Here is a 25,752-nt window from a genome sequence, read left to right as displayed (position 1 = left end):
CAATATCGATATAACTAACGGTATTTAGTAAAAGATGTTAGTTGTTATTGATCTATATATTTTTTAGTTATTTATGATTTACACATAATGATGAGATTGATGAGATTTGAACTTCGGTAAACATTACGGGGATAATTAGAAAGCTACAGTTAAAATCTCATAACAATTGATTCAGTAGTTTTCACGGTTATCGGGAACAAGCGAAAAATACGTTGAGGCATTTAGTTTTTATAATTGCAAATATATCGAATTTTTTAATAAAAATATTTTGAAGACGGTTTTATTTTATTTAACTTAATATATATATATATATATTTTAGGAACAAAATTAATACATGATCGGGTTCGAATCCCGGTCTGGCCTTTTTTTTCATACTTTACCAATGTCCAACCGGCTGATGACCATAGCTGTTGATGCTCGCTCTATTGTAGCAAAAAAAAAAACTTTTTAGCTTCATTTACGTTTCTTATTCTTAATATTTATATGATTATTCGTGGGATTTTTTTTGGAAAGAAAGAATTCATTCAAATAGGAGAATCCAAGGACAATAAAAATATCTGGTTAAAATGTAAAGCAATAAAATCTGAATGAATTTCAACAATACACAAATGAGATTACAAGAACGTGATTTCTGTATTGTACGAATAACTTACGGTTATATGTTGTTTTTATGATTTTCTTGTTAGTTATTTTGTATTCATATCACGAAGTATATTAAGAAATAAAAAGAATTTAAATTTTCATTTCTTTTATATAAGTGTTTGTTGTTATATTACGATATATTAAAAGTAATTTTTAGTGTGCTACTAGCTGGTATTAAATAATAGTTTTGATGGATATATAATCTTATGTAAAAATCAAATACTTTTTAATAAATTTGTACTGAAATAATAATTTGTTTTAAATTTGTATAGCTACAACTGCTTTCTATCTTTATATTTCCGTATTAAGGATTATTATTCTTTATGATTTTGCTTTAAATTTTAACTTGTACGGATTAAGAAACAAAAACTAAAACGTATGTAATTTTCTAAATGATTATTATTAGGAGATATTTTCTTAAATTTTAAATAGAACAACCATTCTTTCATAAAAAACAGAGGTTTTGTTTTAGATTTTTCCTTTCTCTAACCATTTTTTTTTTTTCATTTTACTCAACTATTTCATTATTGAACAACATCCTCTGCACTCTTTTCTCATTATTTTTGCTTCTTGTTCATCTTTGTTGAGTTATATTAGGTTTGTTTTGTATGCCGGTCTCCTTAGCAAGAGTGGTAGCGTCTCGGCCTTTCATCCGGAGGTCCCTGGTTCGAATTCCGGTCAGCACGACATTTTCACACGCTACAAAAATTATTCATATCATCCTCTGAAGTCTAACGGTGGTCTCAGAGGTTAAAAAAAAAAAAAATTGTTTTGGGGACAATCACTCATTGCTTATTAGATGAGTGACCATAACATACAAATATATTACATTATAAAAAAATCATATCATTTTAATAAAAGTTTTATATTAAAAATTTGTAAATTAAGCGTGGAGAAACCTATACATTATTTTTTAAATTTTGTATTTGTTCAAGTTTTATCATAAAAAAAAATTATATGTATAAAATATTTTAAATTCATTATGAAGGACATATCTTTTGATATTTCGTATTCTGGTAATTCCTTTGTTATACGTAGTAAATTTTATAGGAATAACATTTACCGATTATACGTGGAACTATGGAGTGCACTGTAAACAACACTCTAGTAAACCCTACTTTCACAGACTGTTTTATTATTTTTTTATTTTTGAATTTATAATTCATTCTGCTTAAAGATGATGTAATAGTACTATTTCTAAAGTTGAATTATAACGTTTGAATTACGTGGCTGGTACCTGTATCATAATGAGGGTCATTATAAAACAGATTTTCATTATGATACAAGCCAATATTAAGAATTATTATTCTTAATTATTATTATTATTCTTTAATTATTATTCTAAGAGATACAACTTTGGGGTACGGCAAGGAGCAGCAATATCGACATCATTCAAAGGTTCCAGAACAAACTGCTGAGGAACCTTTCGAAATCGCCATGGTTTGCGAGGAACAAGGAGATCCTCGATTACCTAGGGGTGCTATCTGTTCGTGAAGAAATCCACCGGCTATGTTCAAAATATGTACTTAAACTTAACGCCCACGAAAACCACCTGGCTGTTAACCTTTTGGATAATAACGAATTATCTAAAGAGGCTGCATATATTGGTTCTAGAGGCTGTGGTGCTTTGAATATCATCTTTTTGTTAATTAAATTTTTTGTATTTGACCAGTGTTAATTTGTTATATGTTTTTTTTTTCACATGTATGACTTTTAGGAAGATTTCATAAGAAAGCTACCTACTGTAATGGAAACCACGACTTTCGACTTTCGGAAAATTTGGACATATCTTCGCACATCACATCCCTCAGACCCCAAAATCACCGTCAATTCAAAAGTTTATATAAATATAAATTTCACTTTCTTGTGAACACGATAACTACCGTAATTTTACGCCAATTACTTCCAAATCGTTCCTTAGAAATAACACGTCCAAAAACCTCGATCGAGTTCGTTAACGGCCAAAATTTTACCATGGGGGTGGAAATGGGGGGCTTTTTTTGAAAAAGACGAAATATCGCTATAGCTTTCTTATTAAGTAAAATATCGAATTCGTTTAAAGTTCCTACTATTCTTTGGATAAGGGCCTAAAACCTTTGTAAGTAAAGTTTTTTGATATCGCCAACCATTGACCCAGGCGGAAAAAATGGGGTTTTGAAGACAAAAAATATCATATCTCCCTTAATAGGCAAGTATCGAATCGGTTTAAAGTTGTCGTTAGTCCTCTAAACATTACCTAAAACTTTTGTATGAAAATGTTTTGATATGACCAACCATTACGGCAAGGGATAACCAAAATGTTGCGGGAATTGTAGGAAGATGGGGCTTGTCGTATGCTAAACATGTGAAACTTCTTTTCAGATGGAACCAATGTCTTATTGAGTAGATTTTGAAGTTTATTTTTATCTTTAAGTTGGGAATCTTTTTTATTCCTGACTTAGCACCGGTGAAATCTACCTCCGCCTTCCCACGTGCCGAAAGGAATTTTTTTTTATACTGAATTGCTTGTTCTGTTTTTTTAACCATTTAATTTTATTGTTACATGTTTATTAGTTGTACAATTTGTTTGTTGTACAATACTGTGTATTTTTTGGGAAGTATCCTTGATGCATCCCTTTCATGTCATTATTACTGCACAGTTTGCTTATAGTTTGATTGTTCAGAAAACTGGTTGTAAGAAAAACAAATATGATACAGTTGTTCATCCAATCAAAAACTTCTTTTCAATCACTGACTAATTAGAAGCCGGTATCTTTTAATGTATTAGCTGTTTTTACTTTTATTTTGATCCGATTTAATAGATTGTAAGCAGAGGTTAATTTGAATTTACACCAACAGGTAACTAAGTTTATATATTACATTGTTTAGCCTTTTGTTAATTATGTTGGATTATAAGGAAAAAATATCTTTAACACCGATGTATATTAAAGAAAATGAAGAATTTATAACTAATAACCTATTAACATAAAAATGTGTTGTTTAATGTATTTTTGCAAAAAAATTTAACAAATTCCGTAAACAGTGTATTCTATCATTGATTAAATTATTAATTCCAGTATTTTCTCACCCGTAGAAAAATTATGGCCTCTTTAATGGCCATTAATGCACTCTTGCGAACTTTGCAACACTCGCCAAAGCTTGTGTCGTAACTTCATACTCATACATCAATGGCTTATCATTATTATAGGCTCGTTGCAAAATGTACTGTTACGGAATGAATTGTTGTTAGGTTTACAATAATATTTATTTTTATGAAATTAAAAATCGTAACCAGAATGAAAAGTATTATTGATCACGTATTATGTTAGAAAATACATTTTTATTGTGACATAATGGTATAACTTAGAAAAAAGATTGCACTAAAAAAAAAGGGTCTTTAGTTCCCGTTCATTTATTGCTTAGCTCGGTATCTTGATTTATGTGAACGATGAATGTAAAGGTTTTAGCATTTTACGTGCTGTTCGTCTACCCTTTCCTTTCTCCGCCGTATTTTTACTCACATCTCGTGTTACCATCATTTCGATTCATTCCTAGATTCCAGTTTTCCCATTTGAATAATATTTCAGGCTTTTCACTTGAAAAATTGTAGTCTGAGAGAAATCTTTTTTTTTCAGGAGTAGTTTCAGTTTTAAATTTTTGTTATTTCTTTAAATTTATAGGTGTAGTTCGTTATAACTTTATATATATTGTATTTGCATAAAGAAAAATCTCTTTTCTGTAAATAAATCCCTTCAAAAAAAAAAGAAACTATATCTATTCTGTTGATTTGTTAAGTACTCATCAACACAAAAAGAAAATATATATAATTATAATAACTTAATGCACCATACAGTGTAATTCTCTTAAATTATTCAATTAAAAATAATTGTGTTTAAATAATTATATAAAATACGTTTTTATATTTGTCATATCGATCATATCTTCAAATTTAAGAAACACTGGATAGATTTTATCTTCATATGGTAAAGATTCATACCAGAATTAAGTTGTGCCACCACCCTTGGCAAAACACTCAGAATTAATGGATGTACCAAAAGAACAAATTAATTTTCGGCTATTTTGCATGAGCGTCAGCAGAAAGATTTTTCCCTGCTTCGGTCAACCTTTACAGTTATTTTTGGTACTTTCGAGCCAGCCTTTACTTTTAATAAAAAGTTTCCAACTTGTTTTTTTTTTTAATTGTATGCAAGTTCCTTTCAATTAATTAATGGTCATAAAATTGAGATGGCTTTGCTGAAATTGAATCCTTTGCTGTTCTTATCCACAAAAAAAATTGCTTACGTAATACAAAATCCTCCCGCATTTTGAATTTACTTAATTTATGAAGATGTGTTTCGAAACGCTTGAAAAATACTTTCCTATTTGTTTTTTTTATGTTACAAGAAGCTATAGTAGTTTTCTTATATCGAACTCCCATGCTGTATTTTTAATCAAGCATCATGTACTTATTCATTTTAACCCTTGCGATTTCTTTTCTTTGGTAACCATTGTATACTTTCTTTTCTATAATTTATTCATACCGGAACCAGCAAAGAAAAAGGCTGGTATTAATTAAGTAATATCTAAAATAATCAATAATGAATTAATTATAAAAAAAACTTAACACTTAAAATATTTTTTGTGAACAATTTTGAATTTATGATCTAAAATATTTTATAAATCTTCCATCAGACGATACAGAATTGAACGAATGATGTATGTGTCGTGACCATGCCATAGTATTACAGAGGTTAACTTACCGGGTTGGTCTAGTGGTTAACGCGTCTTCCCATTACTTTGTTTGCTGTACAATATTTACCTTTGTTTTTTAGAAATATTGGTTGTCAATTACATTGCATATTATTTAGAATATTTTTGAATTTGGAAATGTTATCTTCATATATATACTTTAATGTCGTTCTTTTACACATAATGCAACATCTACAATAGTTATGTATAATTATTATTTTTTTTTTTTTTTTAATAACAATTAAATTAAATTAAAATTTTCATCATGATTATGTTACATATATATGTATGATACATGCGTAATGACATATTTTATCTTTTGGAATAAACTAATCGTATACATACATTAGAAGCGACTGTACTGCTCCTGTCAGATTATCGTATAGTAGCTCTAACAGGAATAGTACTCCTTCATCTAAATAAATGGATGAGCTTTATTAGGTTCTTATTACAGCCGGCCTCCGTGGTAGCGTCTCTGTCTTTCATCCGGTGGATCCAGTGTTCGAATCCTGGTCAGGCATGGCATTTTCACACGCCATAACAAAATTTTCATTTCAGTCTTATCCTCTGAAGTAATATATAACGATGGTGCTAGAGGCTAAAAAAGGTTCTTATTATAGTATAGTATTTCTTTGTTTTTCTTTTTATTATCGCTTGCAACGTAATAATCTATTGGTAATTCAACTGATTATTTTTCTTTTTTAAAGGATTGGGTGTGACAAGACCTCGATTAGAGTTTCCCCATTGTATAACTCTTTTATGATTAAAGTTCTGGGTATTTTGAATGAACAACGATTGAGAATTTTAATATGGATGAGAACTTTAAAAAATCAAAAATGTAATTTCTACAAAAAAAAAAAACAAATTATAAATACCAAAAATTTAAGAGAATTTAATATTTAAATACCTTACTTTCTATAATATTATTATCAGTTGCTCAATCTACTGTATTTTTCTCATGAAAAAATATAGAATTTACACAATTATTATACATTGAAAGTGGAAATTGACTGATTATGAAATAGTGGGTTATTTTGATCCAAATATTATCAATAAATTAGTGGTCAATTGAAAGAAAAAAATGAGACCTTTTTTGTTATTAACTTCTTTAGATATGTAGTGAGATTAAAAATTCATTTTAACTTATTATACATATATATATATATATAAAATTAATATTTGTTTGTTTGTTTGTTTGTTTGTCTGTCCCGTTTCCATATCTATACCATTTATCCGATTGCGATGAAACTTTGGTGAGTTGTTCGGCGCAAACCCGCGAAGATTTCTGAATTAGTTTGGATTCGCTCAGTAGCGCAGGAGTCGAGATATTTTGAAAAATTGTATTTATGGTCCGATTTGGCTCATATTCAGAATATATATTAGTTACGTGAAAAAAAAAAACATTTCTGCGAAAAATGGACTCGCTAGGTGGCGCCGGTATCGAGATATTTATGAAACAAATATACAAACAGACTTTCTTTTTCTATATATATATATATATATATATATATATATATATATATATATATATATATATATACAAAAGGCAATGTTCGTATGTGTATCCGCTATAAACTAAAAAACTACTGGACCGATTTATGCGCAGGAAAATGTGAGAAAGGAAAAAATCGGAAAAGTAAAAACGGGAAAAAAGGAAATAGGGAAAAAAGAGAAAGGGAAAAGTGAAAGGTTAAATTTTGTGAATTCCGTAATGTTCAGTTTTTTAATGTTTTATCAGACTTTCAATTGTGTTAATTTAATCTATATACGTGTATACTAAAATCTAGCAACAGTGAAGCATTGCCGGGTGTACTAGTATTAAATAATTAGTCATATCAGATTATAAATTATATGTGAATTTAAAAAATTATCCATTTGAAATTTTCAAATAAAAAAAATTTAAAAAGCTTATAAAAATGTAATCTTTTTATCTAAATAAAATGTTCTTGCATTCGCTTTTTATGTCTATGTTAATTTAATTTAAAAAAAAGAGTTGCATTACGGACTGTTTTAGAAAAAGATTATACTAAATATTTCGTTTTATTTTATTGATTTTTAATTGTTTTTTTTTTTTAATAAACTAAATAATATTGATTTTATTAACTAAAAAAAAAAAAAAAAAATGTTTTAATTATCCATTTTTATGTTGTGTTTTATATTTCTATTCCTTTTCACAAACGTGTTTTCGGTCAACTAACTGCCTTCCTCAGGAGTATGTCGCGTATTTTAATTATTAAAATAATATAAACATATCATTTAAATGAATAGAATGAGCTTCCTTTTATTTTAATTTAAAATAGTTTATATATCCCTGAGGAAGACAATTTATTCTCAGAAAACGTTCGGGTAAAAAATTAATAAATTGTCTTCATAGGAAGGTGAAGTTTTTTTATTAACTATTATTCTCTCTTATATATATTATATAAACAATTGTTAATTTCATTTCCATTTTTTGTTGTTAATAATTAAGAAAACATTTTTGTGTATTTGTCGTGAATCTTATAATTATATAACAACTGACTTTTCATATAAAAATAATTTATCATGTTTAATTGGGTTGTGATGATATAATTTTGACATAAATTATGATATAGTTTATTAGTAAACATTATCGTTACTTTGGCATAGATTGACTATTTATTACTTGTATGTAGTATATGATGTCATGAATAATATTGGTGATTAATTTATGTTGCAGATGTCCGACGACGACCGGATGTCGTTGACGACGGCGGTCAGCGATGAAGAGGATGGGGAAAGCGTACACAATTCGCCCTATAGGGCAAAACAAACAGGTACTGCTGCGGCTTCCTTCAATTGCACCGGTGCCGTTCGCAAAGCAGGGTGAGTAAATCATTTTACTATATTATGTTTATTAAATAATATTTTTTTATCTAAATAAAAGATTTAATTATTGTTAAATTGATTAATTTAAATTTAAAAGAAAAAAACGCTATAAAAGTATTTTAAAATCGAACTAGGTGGTCTTTTAAATTTGTAAACAGTCATCATCATTAATAGACACTAAGAAAATAATATACGAAAAATTAAATGCAATTTTTAGATAAATGTTCATTGTGGTCACATTTTTTGAAAAAAAAAAATATTGCATGGATAATAAAATAAAAAATAAATATTTAAAGAAAAATTACGCATACTGTTAGATATACCAACGATTCGTTCTCATCTTATGAAAATGGTAACTTTTAATGAGATGGTATATAAATCGAACAGGATATCTCTTGATTTCATGAAGCTTAACGCGAGAAAAATGAATTTTATTAAAAATATTGCTGATTCCAATGATTTTATTCGAGGAACCATTCACACTGAAAAGTATCGCGAAATTTTTTACAAATGCAACAAAGCAGTTTAACTTCAGAGTAATTAAGAAAAAGTATCGGTGAAATCATCGATAAAAATTGGATTTTTTTTTTTTATGTAAATGGTAAAAAATGTATAATTCTCTCGGTAACGCCAAGGATAAAACCTTTGAAAAAGTGGGCATTTATAATTTGGTTTCAGAAGACAATAAATTCACTTTAGTTTATTTAAGAGCAGATTAAAAGAAAGATTTTAACTAGATAATGGAACATTTAGTTTCACCATACATACAGATGGGAAAAAAATTGCTTATAGTCCAGAATTTCCGGGAAACTAGTAACCATAGTTCACTAGAAACGAAAGTTAATAATTGCAAATAATAAAATACACAGAAAATTGGGAAACTTACTTTATCAATAATAACATAGAAACATCGTCGTTGAATAACGGTTAATGGACCGATATCGAACTGCTTTTTAAAATATTAAATTTATTTCAAAGTTATTTTGTGAACTCATTTTGACTCCTTTAGGTGAAGACAACCGTCTTGTGACGATCCCAGTCGCCACACCACCTCTTCCGTTCCTAGCCTTGATGGACTTAACCGTAGGTTGTCTTTTAGATCTTTCTGTTTAGCCTCCGGGAATTACCGTTCAGGTATTACTAGAGAATGAATGAGTATGATATGTATGAGTGTAAATGAAGAAGTGTAGTCTTGTATAGTCTCAGTTCGACCATTCCTGAGATGTGTGGTTAATTGAAACCCAATCACCAAAGAACACCGGTATCCACGATCTAGTATTCAAATCCGTATAAAAGTAATTGCCTTCACTACGACTTGAACGCTGGAACTCTCGACTTCCAAATCAGCTGATTTGGGTAGACGGGTTCACCACTAGACCAACCCGGTGGGTTTTTGTGAAAGATTTATAAATGTCCTGTTTTACCCTACGTTTTATTGGTAGAATCTCAAATATTATTCAAAGATTTTGTAAAGTTGGAAGAGTGCTCTATTTTCTCTTTTATTAACGGACTAGATGACGCGGTCGTATAATGCTCTTCACACCTTATCACGACAAGTAAAACCCATCATTGTAATATCATTTAAAAAAATAAATTAACTATCAATGAAAATGATTATATGTAGTTAAAAATATTTTATTTATAATGCGTTATGTTCCGCTTGATAACTTATAGTAGAAATTAAATATTAAAAATAAAAAAAAATAGTAGATTTCCTTTATTTATCACATATATATTTTTAAAGCGTCAAGTATTCACAGATGAAGTACATACGCCTTCTCCTTGAAAACGTGAGCGAGTTGAAATGACGTATTCGTTTCTATGGCAATCAACGATTCAGTATTTGTTTTTCCATAAACGAAGCTACGTCAAATCTGTTACATTCTTTTGATGTCCTTATAAAATATTTATTAATTAAAATCAAACTTCATGTATAATTGTAAATGCCCCTAGGTATATTGTTCCATAAACAATCACATTTTTTAAATTAATTTTTATTATTTAGCTTAGACTAAATATTCTTTTATGTTTCCAAGTTTAAAAGTAATTATACGCATGTATTAAAATACTTTTAAGGTATCATTACAATTATAAAAACGATTATGCTTTACTGCTAAATTTACACCTACGTTTTGATATATCTCTTTTTTTAAATCTTTGGTTTAAAACGAATTTGTATATTGTAAAAACATTTAAGAACAAATTGTTAAAAACGTGTTTTGTCGATTGTAGCACTATCACTTTTATTAATTAATTAAAAAACAATTTTTATATTATTATTTTTTTTTAAATTTTGTATACGAGATCTGTTCAGAAAATAATCGAATATTTTTAATTGCACCAACGGAGATATTTAGTGACGTGCGGTTGGCAGCATAATATTCCGCATAACCTCCTCTGTAACAACATGTTCTTCGATTGTTGATAGCTCGTTTAGTTTTCGTTTTTTTGTTATTTGAGTGCAACGTGTTATGTTTTTATTATGCGTTTTTTGTTATGTGAGATTTTTTGATGATTGAACTTTTATCTCGATGTCGTAGCTATAAACCCAGCTTTTGTTCCCAGTTATGATCCTTTGCATGATTGTTTCACCGTCATCAGCCTGTTCAGGAAGTCGGACAAACGTCCAGTCGATGTTGTTTCTGCTGATCGGTTTTCAAACGAGGAATAAATTTTGCTGCAACTAGATGCATATTCAATTTTTCAGTCAAAATGTCATGGCATGATCCAATCGAGATTCTAACCTCTTCTGCAACTTCTCTGAAAGTCAATAGGCGATTTGTACGCACCAGATCGTTGACTTTCTGAACGCGTGTTTTATCAATTGAAGTTGAAGGCTTTCCTGATCGAGAGTCATCTTCAATTGAGTGACAACCACTTTTAAATCGTGCAAACCATTCGTAACATTGCGTACGACCCGGAGTATCAACAGAGATTAAGAAGCTTAACGTTCTTTAAAAAGTTAAAACGTTTCTGTGAAAGATTTTTCCAAGTTTTCAAGCAAAAGTTTACGTTGTATCGTTGCTTCCGAAAATCGCTACTTATAATTAAACACCTTGCACTCAAATATCAATAACACGAAAACTAAACGAGATATCAACAATCCAAGAACATGTGATTATAGAGGAGGTTATACAACACAATGTTGCCAACCGCTTTTCACTAAATATCTCCGTTGGGGCGTAATTAAAAATGTTCGATTATTTTCTGAACAGACCTGGTAAATATAAACTTACTAGTTACACATTTATTCAAATTATAAATATTTTTTTCCTTACTTATTAATATAATTTTTTTCTTCCTTACTAATATAAGTCTATTACGCTATCCTTTTATAAAAACTCAAATTTCTTGTTCATCTTAGGATGAATTCATCAATCAAACGTGGAATTTTTTCCTTATCCATACGTTGAATACTTCAGATCATTTTTTCCTATATTCTTCAATTCTATTATTCAGAAATTAGAGATTCAGTTTACTTTTGATGACTACATTCCGTTTACTGTCTGATTCAGTATAACTAGCCTAGGTTATCTCGATACTTTCTTTTCTTTTATTTATGAAGACTTGACAACGTCTATATCTTACTTGTCATATATACAGATGGGACATAACATCATAAAATTTCAAAGATGTCTATGATATAACTTTACTTTTTTTAACGATTTTTTAATTGTGCCATTCAGCCAATTAAACGTTCCAAAAAAATGAAAGGTAAGGCTGCTTTAATTACTATATTTTCTACAACTATGGAAAAGTAATATAACTTTAAAATTTACATACATTTCACGAAGTTTAAAATTAAAATAAAATTATATGAATTATCTACCTTGTAAAATTAATCTTGATACTTAATTAATTTAAGTGTAATTCTTCAAAATGAGATTTACATTTATAATTATTTATTAAATAATATTAATAAAATTATTCAGTTGAATTTAACGTGATTAAATTTGAATTATCAAGTATTGACCAAGTAGGATATACATATTCCTCATTTATAGAAAGCCAGAGGAATTAGTTTTTTTCTTTCTTTTCTATAAAGGAAAATTCTTTGAATTATTCTTGTTTTTTTTTTTACGTTTTAGGCCGCCCTCTTTGGAGTAATTCTAGTTAATGTTGGGAAGATCATTTCTGGGAATTTTTTTTCTTTGTCCACTACTCTCTCATTCTTTTAGACCCTTGAAATCTCTGTTCGTCTGTGATATTGTAATTTCTTTGTTTCATAGTTTTGATTTTTAACTTTGTTTTCTTGTTTTTAAGAATAATTTCTTCTTCCTTGTTCAAAATCTGTTCCTTTGTAATTTTAATTTCTAGAGGTCTTCTTCTGTTTCTTTTAGCCAGTTGTTTTTAACTTCGATAGGTTATTTTTATCGATAGTTTCTTGGTTTGCCTTATTTCTGTGAGCCTTGCTAAATGACTGTAGAAGGCTATTACTCTTCTTTTCCTCATTATGTTCAGTAAAAGTTCGTTCTCTTAATATACGATTTCATTAGGGAGAAGTCAATATTTTCTATTTGCATCATTAAACTATGAGTAAATGAATATTTTCAACAAGCTACAAAGATATCGGAACCCTATATTTTATCTTTGGATTATGAGAAAGAATGTTAGGAACAATGAGAAGAAACTTTTTTGCAAATTTTTTTTGCACTTTTTTTTCTTGTATGGTTTGTTGGTTTATATATATTTTGCAAATTGATCTTAGAATTCTTCTTTCCATTTTCTGTTCTGTTTTTGCTTCTAACGTTGAATAATGTTTCACATGCATAGGTTACTTCTGGTCTTTTAATGTGTTATAGTGTCAATTTGTTTTCTTTATTGACTTCTTTTTGTATGAGAGCCATATTAGCTTCTGTGCAAGTTGAAGTATATTGTTTCTATTTTGAGTTGTTGGTTTTTTATTTATGTATCTCGATATTATTTTTCTGAGGTATTTAAAAATATTTTTAGTTTTTATTACTTGTTGGTTGTTACGGGTAATGAGATTCGTTTTATGCTTGGTGATTGGCATTATTTCAGTATTTTCATAGGCGATTTGCAATTCGACTTTCCTTACACTATGTTTTGGAGGGTTTTTATTTGTTTTTTGGTTTTCTTTCAACTTTCTGACAGCAACGCAAGATCATTTGCGACAATTCAATTTTATTTATTTTCCAAATTTTAAATTCTTTGTTCTGTTTTTTCATTCCCTCGTGATTTTTTCCAACCCGCAATTGAGTAGAAGTGTGGAATGCCCGTCTTCCTGTCTTAGCCCTGGTTTTTTTTTTAATGGTTTGAAGAGGTCTTCTAATTTTTATTTTGGAGTTTGGGTTTTGAAGTATTGCTTTAATCAGATTTATTAATTTTGTGTGGAGCCATGTTCTTTAAGGGTGTTTAGTAAAGATGATCTATGGATACAGTCAGTAAAATAATTAAAATTCAAGGGAAGTTTCAGTGTTGTAAGATAGTGTTGTAAATGTCCGTTTACGCAAAAAGAGAAGTGATATGTGAATAACTAGACGATTAGTAACATTCTATATTAATATTAGCCTATTTATCACTACGTTTCTAACGGTAGCACATATTATTTAAGTTTTTGGTGATATTCGCTTCATAAATTCTTTAAAACATTGATTCTCAAACTTTTTCGCCACCACCCACTTGAGAATCAAACATTTTCTAGCGTCCCCAAAATTTTTAAACTTACCAACTGTTAATAATTGCAAGCTGTTTTTAAGATGCGCTCTTAAAAGTAGCAATTGAAATTATTATTTTTAAACGCAATATATCTTATTTCTGAGTTGAAACTTACAAATTTAGTTTTAAATATCAGGAAAACATAATTTTTACCTTTTTTTTAATCAGCAATTGCCTTCCTAGACCGCCTGAACGTTCCCAATTTTCTGTGGGCCTTCTATCGCCCCCCCCCCCCTTGAAGGCCTCAAGCGCTCACAAGGGGGCGTTATCGCTCACTTGGAGAACGAATGCTTTAAAAGAAAACCCTTTATTATTGTAACATTTTACTACGCATGTCTTAATTTTTTTTCGTTGCTAATAGTAATATATTTATATATTTTTTGTTCGTTAAACCTTTTTTTGACAACGTTTACGTAATTTGGCTTTTTTCTTTTCCCAAAATTTCCTCATTATCTCTGCGTTTTCTTCTTTCTTCGCTCCACTTGAAATTTCTTTTAGATTATATTTTTTCTTAAAACTTATATTCATCAGCCAATTTCCTGAATGTATCCCTTTTCCATATATAAATTTTTTGATTATCTTTTTTCCTGCGAAGGTCACTAACGATCTATTTTTATCAATTTGTTTTTGTCTTATTTTCATTAATGAAATTCTTATCTTAATTGTTAATTCTTAATCTTATTTGTTAGTCTGTAATTGTTCATTCTATATAAATGCCCATAAAATTTTATCCTTCTTTTCATCATTATTGTTTCAATATTTTCTATCTATTGATATTACTTTTCCGGTTTTTTTTTTTAGTTTAAAATTTCAATGAAGTAGATTTCTTAGCTAATATATGAAGTATTTCAATTTCCGTAATCATTGTAATAGGTATAATTATTGCAAATTAGTCGTTCGATTTGTTATTGTTGTTATTACTGCGGTGTTTAGCATTTCAATTTTGGTATTGTAAATCTATGCTTAAAAGATAATATGTACAGTTTAGTATGTACGAAGTAGGCATTTAGAAATTTAACGTTTTTCTTACATAAATACCGGTTGTAAAATATGTTATTAAATTCAAGACAACGTAATAATATTTATTCATATTTATTATTCAAGCTTAATAAATGAAAAAAAAAAAAAAATCAATTATCATGAAAATTTATAATATTCTTGGTCTTCTCTCTACACTTAACACTACCTATTCATTGACACCACATACAGTTTCCAGTCCGTTTCACAGTGGCTACGAGTTGTATAAATCACTACTTTTTTCTTTTTTTTTTTCTCTTTCCGTAGGGGAGGAAAAAGCTCTGCCAGCCGCCGTCAGGCCCGCACTAACGGCAGTGCGGGGCTCTTACCCGCTAAAAAACCTCCCCTCCTATCATGCAGGGGCCTGGTCTAATCCATATGGTATGTACAGTCCCTGCATGATCACCCAGGCACTCTACTATTCGAATCCGTATGTCCATAAGGCGTCCCCTGGGGGTGATCGACGAGCGAAGTCTCCGAGGAGCCCCCGCCGACAACCCCCAGAAGCTGCCCTCCCTTGATCACCCGTCATCGAACTCCATGTCTCTATAGATCCGCTTCTGTTCAGCCTGTCGTCGCCTCCCTTCATTGGCCTTCCCTCCTATTACTGATGTGATCGTAGTCAAGATACATCCCCATTTGTTGCTGTTGCTGAGCATCATCTTGATTATATTGTTGGCCCCCTCCACACTCTGATCCTCGAGCACTACTCTTAAATTGCGTCATCTAGGGCAATATATTACTACTCTTATTTTACTTTATCTTTTCAATGTTTTTACTTTTTTCTGTTTATAATTTCCTGTATATAGCAAAATCTTTCTTTACCACGATTGTAAAGTGAACTGCGTCTTGTCCTTTTTGTAATTCTTCCTGCAGTTAGAAACTAAAAAATTAAACTTAAAATTTACACAGGTATTTAGGTTTAAATAGTTTTTTTTTGTAACATATTGTTATGAAAAAATCGAATATTCTAGATACTGTAAAATAAAATTTATTCAGCTTTAATTAGTTAACTAGAATTAACCGAGTCTTGTTTTCATATATTTTCCGTTTCAATATGGCAGCTACTGTCTATTATATATTTGGAGGAAGGTGAGATACGATAGAAGAGAAGTTTCCGATGTCATGCCTCTTTCCCCCCTGATACGATCTATTTATTAACGTCACACACAGTTTCTATATTGTATCTCACCGGCTATGAGTTAAATACATCTCTGTCTCTCATGTTTTACTCAATTTTTAAACCTGAAGTTTATTTTTGAAACAGTTCTATTATTAAGGTACTGTTTCGTGCTTTTCTCGTAATTTAAATAGTAATCTTAAGTTTGTTTATTTTTTGTCATTTTCTCCTAAGACAATAGAAAATAATTGAATAATATTTAAAATTTGTAAATCAAAATAAAATGCTGAGTACTAGATCTTGAAAATCATCAATTAGTAATGTTTGATGTTAAAAAAACAAGATTATTTTGGCACTGGCTAATTGTTTTTACAGTTTGTCTTGTATTGATATTCGGTTTTGGGCTTTATTTTAATTTTAACTTTTCGATTTAGTTTTATTTTAAAGCTCAATTTTCTATATTCAGGAGGAAATGAAAAAAAATGTATATTATGTTACCGTAAAAGACCGATATCTGGCAAATTCGATATTCTCCGGTGAATGTCGACATTTACCAAATACGTCGCTGAAAGACCGAAATATTTGCTTATTCGGACGTTTGCCGTTATATGTCGACAAATACAGATGAGCTCTAGTGGGGAGCGGAACAATAAATAGAGATTAAAAAATCACCCAATACCTATCTTTAAGATAAATATTACAAGAAACCCTCGTATAATTTATATATTTAATGTTAATTAGGCGAGAATGGCGAGCGTAGATTATGTTTAATTTAACTTAAATTTAGTCTTCCTATTTATTAGGAAGGTTTTTCGTAATCTATTTACCTTAGAGATTAGTATTGGGTGATTATTTTTAATTTCTAGTTATCGTTTCGACCCTTACTAGAGGTTATGTTTGTCGACTTATACCGGCGAAGGTCAGAATATATAATAATATAAGCAAATATTTTGGTCTTTCACCGACCTATTTGATGTGTGACGACATTCACCGGAGAATATCGACATTTAACTTTCATGGTAATAAATATATAAATAGTTTTATTTATTCATCTAAAGAATACACACACACACATGCACATTGAAATTTTTTATTTAAATATTACTTTTATATAAATTATAAAATACATTATTATGACAGTATACAAAATAGAAATATTACTAAAAAAATATTCATATTTGTTTGCGCGCGCGTGTGTGTGTAATATATATATATATATATATATATATATATGTTAGAACTTCCTTTTCGCTTTTTTATATGAAAGCAACAAAATGGTTACTCGCATAATACGTATCCATTACGGTTATGAAGAAAATATCGTGGAATTCTACTTAAGACTTACATGTTGAAGTAAATTTCTCTAAGGATTTCTTTCTGTAACAATTACTTCTTTTTATATTATTCCTCTTTACGTACTAGTTATTTTTCACTTGGTAAAATTTATAATACTAAAGAAATATATGCACTTGTGTATACGAATATATTCATAGCAAACATTCACGCGTTTCTACAATGTGTAAGGACTTTTTGAAAAAAAGTAATAGTCAGAATAGGCTTGTGTGTAATTTCTGTTTCAATATTTTATTCTGTATTATCATTGCAGCTTCAATAATATGTTGTTCATTAAACGGTCTTTGATAATTATGATAATTTTTAATAATTGAAGACAGAAATCATGTTTGAATAAAACTGAAATTAAAATTTTTATGATACGTATAAAATTTTGCAAAAAATATTTTTTTTATAAATACCTGAATCAGTGTAGTTTAATAAATTATTTTAATAATTAATTTTTATTATTTATGTAAACCTTTTAATATATATATTTAAAAAAAGATAAAATACGTAAATAAATTAACCCGGTCGGTTTAGTTGTAAAATCGTCGTCAAATTCAATTGTTTATCAGCTTATTATGTAGTCGAAGGTTCTGAGATTCAAATCCTTAAAATAATATTAATCTTATACAGATTTGAATATTAGACAGTAGATCCTAGTGAGTGTACTTTGGTGTTTGGGGTTCAATTAACCAAACATATTAGGAATGGTCGGTCTCAGTCTGAACAAGGTTACTACACTTATATGCCACACATACCATCCTCATCTTATTGGGCCATGAGGTTGCTTATTGTTCACAATTTAAAGATTGTGACGTACACGTTAGGAATATAAAATAATAAAAAAACTTTAGAAATAAATAATAAAAATTAATTAAATAAAAAAACTTATCAGATTTTTTTTTCTTTTTTTTTTTAATGCTTTTAGACTACGAAATCTTCTATTATTAATCAACGTATTTTAATGTAATGTAATAAGAATTAGGTGGTAATATGCATGTTTCAAAATAGCAGGAAATATTGATATTAACAATAACCAGGTTGGAGAAATAACTCAATAACTCGATAACACATTAACGTGCTCTTTTATATCGGTCATTTTAAACATTCTCCATATTAACATATTTTACATATTAAAAATTTAATATAATTATAGATTTTTTTTGTCTTCAGTCATTTGACTGGTTTGATGCAGCTCTCCAAAATTCCCCATCTAGTGCTAGTCGTTTCATTTCGGTATTACCCCTACATCCTACATCCCTAACAATTTTTTTACACATTCCAAACGTTGCCTGCCTACACAATTTTTTCCTTCTACCTGTCCTTCCAATATTAAAGCGACTACTTCAGGATGCCTTAATATGTGACTTATAAGTCTGCCTCTTCTTTTAGCTATATTATTCCAAATGCTTCATTCTTCATCTATTTGCCGCTATTCATTTGTCACTTTATCCACCCATCTCATGGGGGATATAACTAATTATATCCCCCATCTATTTATATCTAATTATAGATATAAATAGATATAAATTATAAATATAATCAGCCTAATTAAACCTACGCTCGTTTCGTTCGCTAACCTCGACTAATTAACAGTAATGTTTTGATTATTTAAATAATAAATAATTGAAATAATTACTGAATTTATTATTTAAATGTTCAAAACATTACTGTTAATTAGTAAGGTTAGCGAGTGAAGCGAGCGGAAGTTAAGTTTGGCTAGATTGCCGGCCACCATGGCGCGAGTGGTAGCGTCTCGGCCTTTCATCCGGGTTCGAATGCCGGTCAGGCATGGCATTTTCACACACGCTACAAATCATTCATCTAATCCTCTGAAACAATACCAAACACGGTGGACCCGGAGGTTAAAAAAAAAAGTTTGGTTAGATTATATTTATAAAAAATAAATATAAATGATTATAAAAATTGTAATATAAATGGTTATATATGGTTTTCATCATAATGCGACTAATCGTTTTTGAGTTATGCGAGATATATACGCACATACATTCTGTGATTTGTATCTTATTGATATTCTCATAATATTATAAGAAAAAAGAACTTTTTTTTTGACGTGCAGTATGTTCAGATTCATGTTTTTTCTTCATACTCTTGATAAATGTAAACATATTTTGTCAGTTTCTTATTTTTTTATAATGAACCAGCTGAGCTCAAGTATTGTTAAGCAATTATAACTTAATGACCTTACCTTTCCTGTAAACTAAACATTAATAATTTTATATCAGTTCTAGCTAGACAGTATGTTTAATGTACATTTTGTGTTTAACTAAAATATTAAACTATTATGACTTAATGTAATAATTAATTAATTCAATGTATATTTAAAAGTAAATAAAGGAAATGTAAATTATTAATTGCTTATTTATAAGGCAATTACTTAGTGTATGCTATTACCACAACCAACGTATTACACTGCGGCTGGAATTGCTATACATTAATTTTTGTCGTCCGTATGTGCATATGTATGTACGAAACTAGTCAAGATAGATTCAAGGATGGTCGAAATTGATATTTCAGTTGTAATCTTAGTATTATGACGGTGATATTTTTCACCATCGTAATACTTAGTTTACTTCGTACAAGGAAGTAAAAATGTTTTCATTAATTTTTGATTAATAAAATATAAAGTTGGATTGTGAATAATTATTGATTTGAGAAATTTATTATTCTCATATACGAGTATATTTCTCTTTATAAATAATAAATAATAAAAAAAAATATCTATAAATACTATTTATTTGTAAAAATATATATGTAGATAAATCCTTATCAACTTTCAATATTAATTATTTTAACAATACACCAAATTTTTTAAAAAATTAAATGTAACTGGCGTACATCTGTTGATGATTTATACTGTTATCATTATTTCAGAAGTCGGGTACCTCTTTTTAAAGAATTTCCTTTTATAAACCATACAGTTGGATATAAGCCAAAATATTATTCATATATCAACCATAAATGTCTGAATTTATATGGTATAAAAACCGATAAGAAAAAAAAACAGGAAAGTTGGTGAAAGTATCTTATAAATTATTTAAATTTGCTGCATTAAATCGGAAAATATTTAAAAAAATAAAAATAAACTTGCTCTACTTCTTAAATTCAAACCATAACATGTTTTTAAAGCATTATATATATATTTTTTTTTGTTTGGATGATATGGAAATACTGCATACAATTTTTTTTAATAAAATTGAGGAGTTATTTACGTAGATATTTCTATAAAAAATAAATTAGCAGGCCAACCAATTCATTATAAAAATTAATGTGGTGAAAAAAATATTCTGTTTCATTATTTATGCTCATACTCTAAAATTATCTTATATTTCACTGCAACATTATGCTATACAAGAGAACAACAATTTTAAGCAACATTTCGAAAGGGAATTTTCTCAAACTAACATATCAAAATTCAAAATTCTATCTAATATGAAAATTAGTTTTGCATTTATATAAATATATAAATAAATATCGTAAACATTATGTGGATAATTTTTTTTTATAAATTCCACTAAAATAACAAAAATGTTAAAAATTTATAAAGTAACTACTTAGGTATTTGAAAGTATACACCATACACATTAAACTAAGTGGCTCTTTAAGGATCTAAAATGTACACTAAGTGAGCTGAAGTTTTGCCTCTGAGTTTATAAACCGAACTGTTGGCTGGCTTTGGCGGGATTGGCGAGCGGGGGTTTGTTGTATAGCTGGCGGCGTATTGCTGTGCACATAGGGTGACAGTTGACTTACCGCACTATTAACTATCCTGAGCTATTAACTTACCTTACTGCTATACTATGTTAGTACTGTTATACTATGTTAGTATACGAAATTATACGACATTTTCGTAAAGGAATGACAATCTAACTGTTCCTTCCGACCTATCAATCTATCTCTCTCGCACGCAATGTGCACAGCTATGTGCCGGCTATACTATCTAACCAGATGACATCCGATTACAAATATCATGACACATTTGTGTATGAAATGCAAACTCAACAGTCTAGTACACTGTTATGCAATGACTAGTAAACCAAACACAGCGTCTAGTGCACATACCACATGTGTTCTAAAAGGACAGACTTTCAGCTCACGTATTGAACCGTTACTAAATTTATTTATTTTATCCTAATACAGCGTTACCTAATTCATTCGTAATTTAATCATCTTCAATGATTAAATATATGACTTAACATTTCTGTATGCCAAGTATAATTTCGTACGAAGTCTTACCCTTTGATGTGTTGAATATTTAATCTGTGGATAAAAAAAAAATCTGTGGATATTGGCTGTTTTGTTTCTGAAATTTTGAATTTAGGTTGTATATTTCCAAAATATCAATCATCAACACACAAACTGTTTTATTTTTTAAATATGAACATTTTAACGTACTTATTTATGTATAAAACAGAGATAATTCAATTGTAAATTACAGTAAATAAAATAAATAAATAAAAATAAATAGTTCTTTTTATTCGATAAAGCTTCCACTTGTTCAACATGTTCACACAAACGTCTTCAGAATCTATATTTTCTTCAATTAAATTCTGAATATTATAAGGAAAAGTTGTTGTGTAATACTGCAAAATTTTAATGTTTCTTTAGCTGACACCATTATGTTTATTCACGTCTTTAATTTTCAGATTATTGACAGCAATTCCTGCCAAAATAAGATCAGGGTTTATCATTGTTGCATTCTTATTCTTTTTCGAAACGTTCGAAAATTACCCATATCAATTCGATAAAGAGCTTTGTTTCTCAAGAAAACATCAAAAACCTTTTTTGAGCTCTTAGGATAACATCTGTATAACCGAAAACTTAAAATACCAATTATTTGTAAGTTTTAAAACTTCTTGTGTTTCTAATCGCTAGTTTTTTTTTTTTTGTCTTTCCGTAGCGGAGGAAAAAGCTCTGCCAGCCGCCGTCAGGCCCGTACTGCGTACTGACGACAGTGCGGGGCTCTCACCCGCTAAAAAACCTCCCCTTCTACCATGCAGGGGCCGGATCTAAGCCATATGGTATGTACAGCCCTTGCATGATCACCCAGGCACTCCAATATCCGAATCCGTGTGACCGAATCCGGACCCCCTGGGATCACCCAGGGGGTGATCGACGAGCGACGACTCCGAGGAGTCCCCGCCGTCCACCCCCAGAAGCTGGCCTTCCTTGATCACCCATCATCGAACTCCAAGCCTCCATAAATTCGCATCAACTCATCCTGCCGTCGCCTCTCTTCATTGGCCTTCTCTCGTATCATTGATGCGATCGTAGTCGAGACACACTCCCACTCGTTGCCATTGCTGAGCATTACCTCGATTATATTGTTGGCCCCCTCCACACCCTGACCTTGGAGCACTACGCGGAAGTTGTGCCATCTAGAGCAAAAAAATACTACATGCTCTGCTGTATCCAGTCCGCTGCAATCGTGACAGCGACTTGTATGGCATCTGCCCATCCTGTACAGGTAGTCTCGAAAACATCCATGTCCAGACAGGAACTGGGTGAATTCGTAGCTCGTATTACCATGCTTTCGCTCCACCCAGTTCCTGACGTCTCGTATGAGCCCATACGAGACCTTACTTTGTCTGAATCTCGCCATCTGTCACACCAAGCCACGTAGAGACCGTCAATTGCCTCCTTTATGTCCCCTCCATTCACTATTGCAGCTCTCATTTGCGCTTGTAAGTCTGTGGGCGGTACTCCAGCTATAACCGAAGCCGCCTCGGCGCTGATCGTTCGATACCCTGCGATGACACGTATGTTCAGCCTACGTTGTTGTATAACCAAACGCCTCACGTTCCTTGCCCTCGACAACGCTCCCAGTCATACAGGAAATCCATATAACACCACAGAAGATTACACACTGGCCAACAGTTTCCTCTTACCAGTCTGAGGATCGTCCTTATTTCTCATCATGTTGCTCAGCGCCTTCACCACATTTTCACCCTTTCTCGCCGCCTCCTCAACATGTATAGTAAAGGATCGGTTCTTGTCCAGCCACACACCTAAATACTTCGCGGCTGGACTAGGATGGACTGTCGTGTGTCCCACTCTAAAACGCAATGGATGCAGTCTGCGTCTTCCAGCCATAACAACCACTTTCACTTTGTCTTCAGCGAGCCGCAGACCATGAGCTATTAGCCACCTCTTAACCACATCAGCCGCTTCTTCACCGGCCACCAGCAGTTCTTCTTCCGTTTTGCGCACAATTACAAGTGCCAAATCATCAGCAAACGCCACCGGGGTGACGCCCGCCGGATAGCGCTGCCTTAGAACATTATCGAAAGCAATGGTCCACAAGGCCGGACCCAACACCGAACCCTGAGGGACACCCTTCTCCACCGGAAATTTCATTTCACCACCTTCCGACCTGCCCACCACGAATCTGCCCTTGATATACTCGTGCAACACTCTTCGGAGGTATGCCGGAATTCGCCTTACTTCTAGTTCACGAAATTAACTTCCCATGGCAGCTCATTAAACGCATTGCGTATATCTAACAGCATGACCGCTCCTATCTCTCTCGACCTCCGTGTGCCCTCTGAAGCTGATCGAATAACATTCATCACTCGACCGATCGCATCAATCGGTGAGCGTCCAGGCCGGAAACCAAATTGGTCCTCATGTAGTCCCCTGCCACCTCTACGCCGTTGAGAGTCTTACGCCGTCGAAGAACAAGTCTTTCAAACAACTTCGCAAAGAAATTCAATAAACAATGTGGTCGAAACGAAACTTGTGGCCCCCGTAGGACCAGCAGTCTTCCTTGCACCTCTCCACCGTTCAGATATCCATTCCATCTCCAATACCATATTCATTGCACGCAATACCACACCAGGCACCGTCTCAGCAACAATTTTTACGACCTCCGGGGGGATTCCATCCGGCCCAGGACTCTTGCCGCCTTTAATCAACTTAGTCCTGCTTGCCGCCTTTAATCCTGAACTGCGCGACACTTTTTCTTTCTTTTTCCTGATTAGCCTCCGGTAACTACCGTTTAGATAATACTTCAGAGGATGAATGAGGATGATATGTATGAGTGTGAATGAAGTGTAGTCTTGTACATTCTCAGTTCGACCATACCTGAGATGTGTAGTTAATTGAAACCCAACCACCAAAGAACACCGGTATCCACGATGTAGTATTCAAGTCCGTGTAAAAATAGCTGGCTTTACTAGGACTTGAACGCTGGAACTCTCGACTTCCAAATCATCTGATTTGGGAAGACGCGTTCACCACTAGACCAACCCGGTTGGTGAACTGCGCGACACTGCCTGTATGAAACCTCACGCTCCTGGTGCCTGCCCGTTCTTCCTGGATAATATCGCCAATTTCAAAAGTTATTAGCCTGTGGTCACTGAGGGTCTCCTCCCCCAACACTTACCATACCAACAACCTCTGCAAGCCTCTCATGTTCACAAATGTCAGATCTGGGACAGAAATCCCCACTCCTCCTCTCTCGAACGTCATTTCGCCTCTTCGATTGACGCACTGAAGGTCAACTGAAGCCATAGCGTCCTCAAGAAGTCTGCCTCTTTGATCATCGATGGCTGATCCCCAACTCCGAACCTTAACATTAAAATCTCCGCCCACCACGACGATTTTCGACCTCCATCTGGTAATTTCCTCCACCAAAACATCAACCATTCTCGCATAAACTAAAAAGTCAGAGTTAGGCGACAAATATACACTAAACATCACCACCCTTGCCAGTTCCACCCATACATAGCCGGGTCCTGCGCCTTTATTATGTACTGCTGCTGTACCACAGGAGACCAGTATAGCCGCACCGGAATCAGCCGACACCACCCATCTGTCATCGACGATTGTTCTTCGATCTGGCTCACTCAGTAATATAATCTCACAACCCCGGTGGACAGCTATTTCCCAGCAGGCATCCATAGCCCTGCTACTCCTGTTCGCATTAAATTGAAAAACTCGCATTAACATGCGGATTTCCCACCACTGCAGCCCTCAGCTCCCCCTCCGACACGTGGTTTCCCTTTGACCTCTGTGTTAACTGGCCGCTGCCGACATCCATCACTCTTATGGCCCTCTCCATTAAATCTAAAACATAGTCTAGACCGGTCTGGCCCTCCGCACTTCGCAGCCATATGGCCATTCTCTCCACACCTGAAACACCTTAATGTTTCCTCCCTCCGGCACACTCTGCAATTAATCCAGCCTATCTGTATCCTCTGAACATCGGATAACCTACGCGCTACAAATCCAGGCACCATTATGGTGGCATTCTGCGATCCTCCGTAAGCCGGCCGCAAGGATGTAACTCTCAAATCCGCCTCCATGCAGCCAGCATATGCCGCCACCGACTTGACCACCTCAGCAGCTGTCGCGTCAT

At 31.9% G+C, this 25,752-nt stretch overlaps 1 protein-coding gene across 2 annotated transcripts in view; it reads left to right on the top strand.

Moving 5' to 3' along the window:
• sif (guanine nucleotide exchange factor still life) overlaps positions 1-25,752 on the top strand; it is a 1,284,896-nt gene that overhangs the window by 792,929 nt on the left and 466,215 nt on the right. For both annotated transcript variants that reach the window (XM_075376797.1, XM_075376796.1), the window contains exon 3: positions 8,070-8,215. In XM_075376797.1, the coding sequence (XP_075232912.1) occupies positions 8,070-8,215 (146 nt within the window). The remainder of the gene's footprint in view (positions 1-8,069; positions 8,216-25,752) is intronic.

Source organism: Lycorma delicatula, chromosome 10 (assembly GCF_047948215.1).
Source record: "Lycorma delicatula isolate Av1 chromosome 10, ASM4794821v1, whole genome shotgun sequence".
Taxonomy (NCBI): Eukaryota; Metazoa; Arthropoda; class Insecta; order Hemiptera; family Fulgoridae; genus Lycorma; species Lycorma delicatula.
Note: the sequence above shows the minus strand (reverse complement) of the source record. Positions and strands in the feature narration are given on the sequence as shown.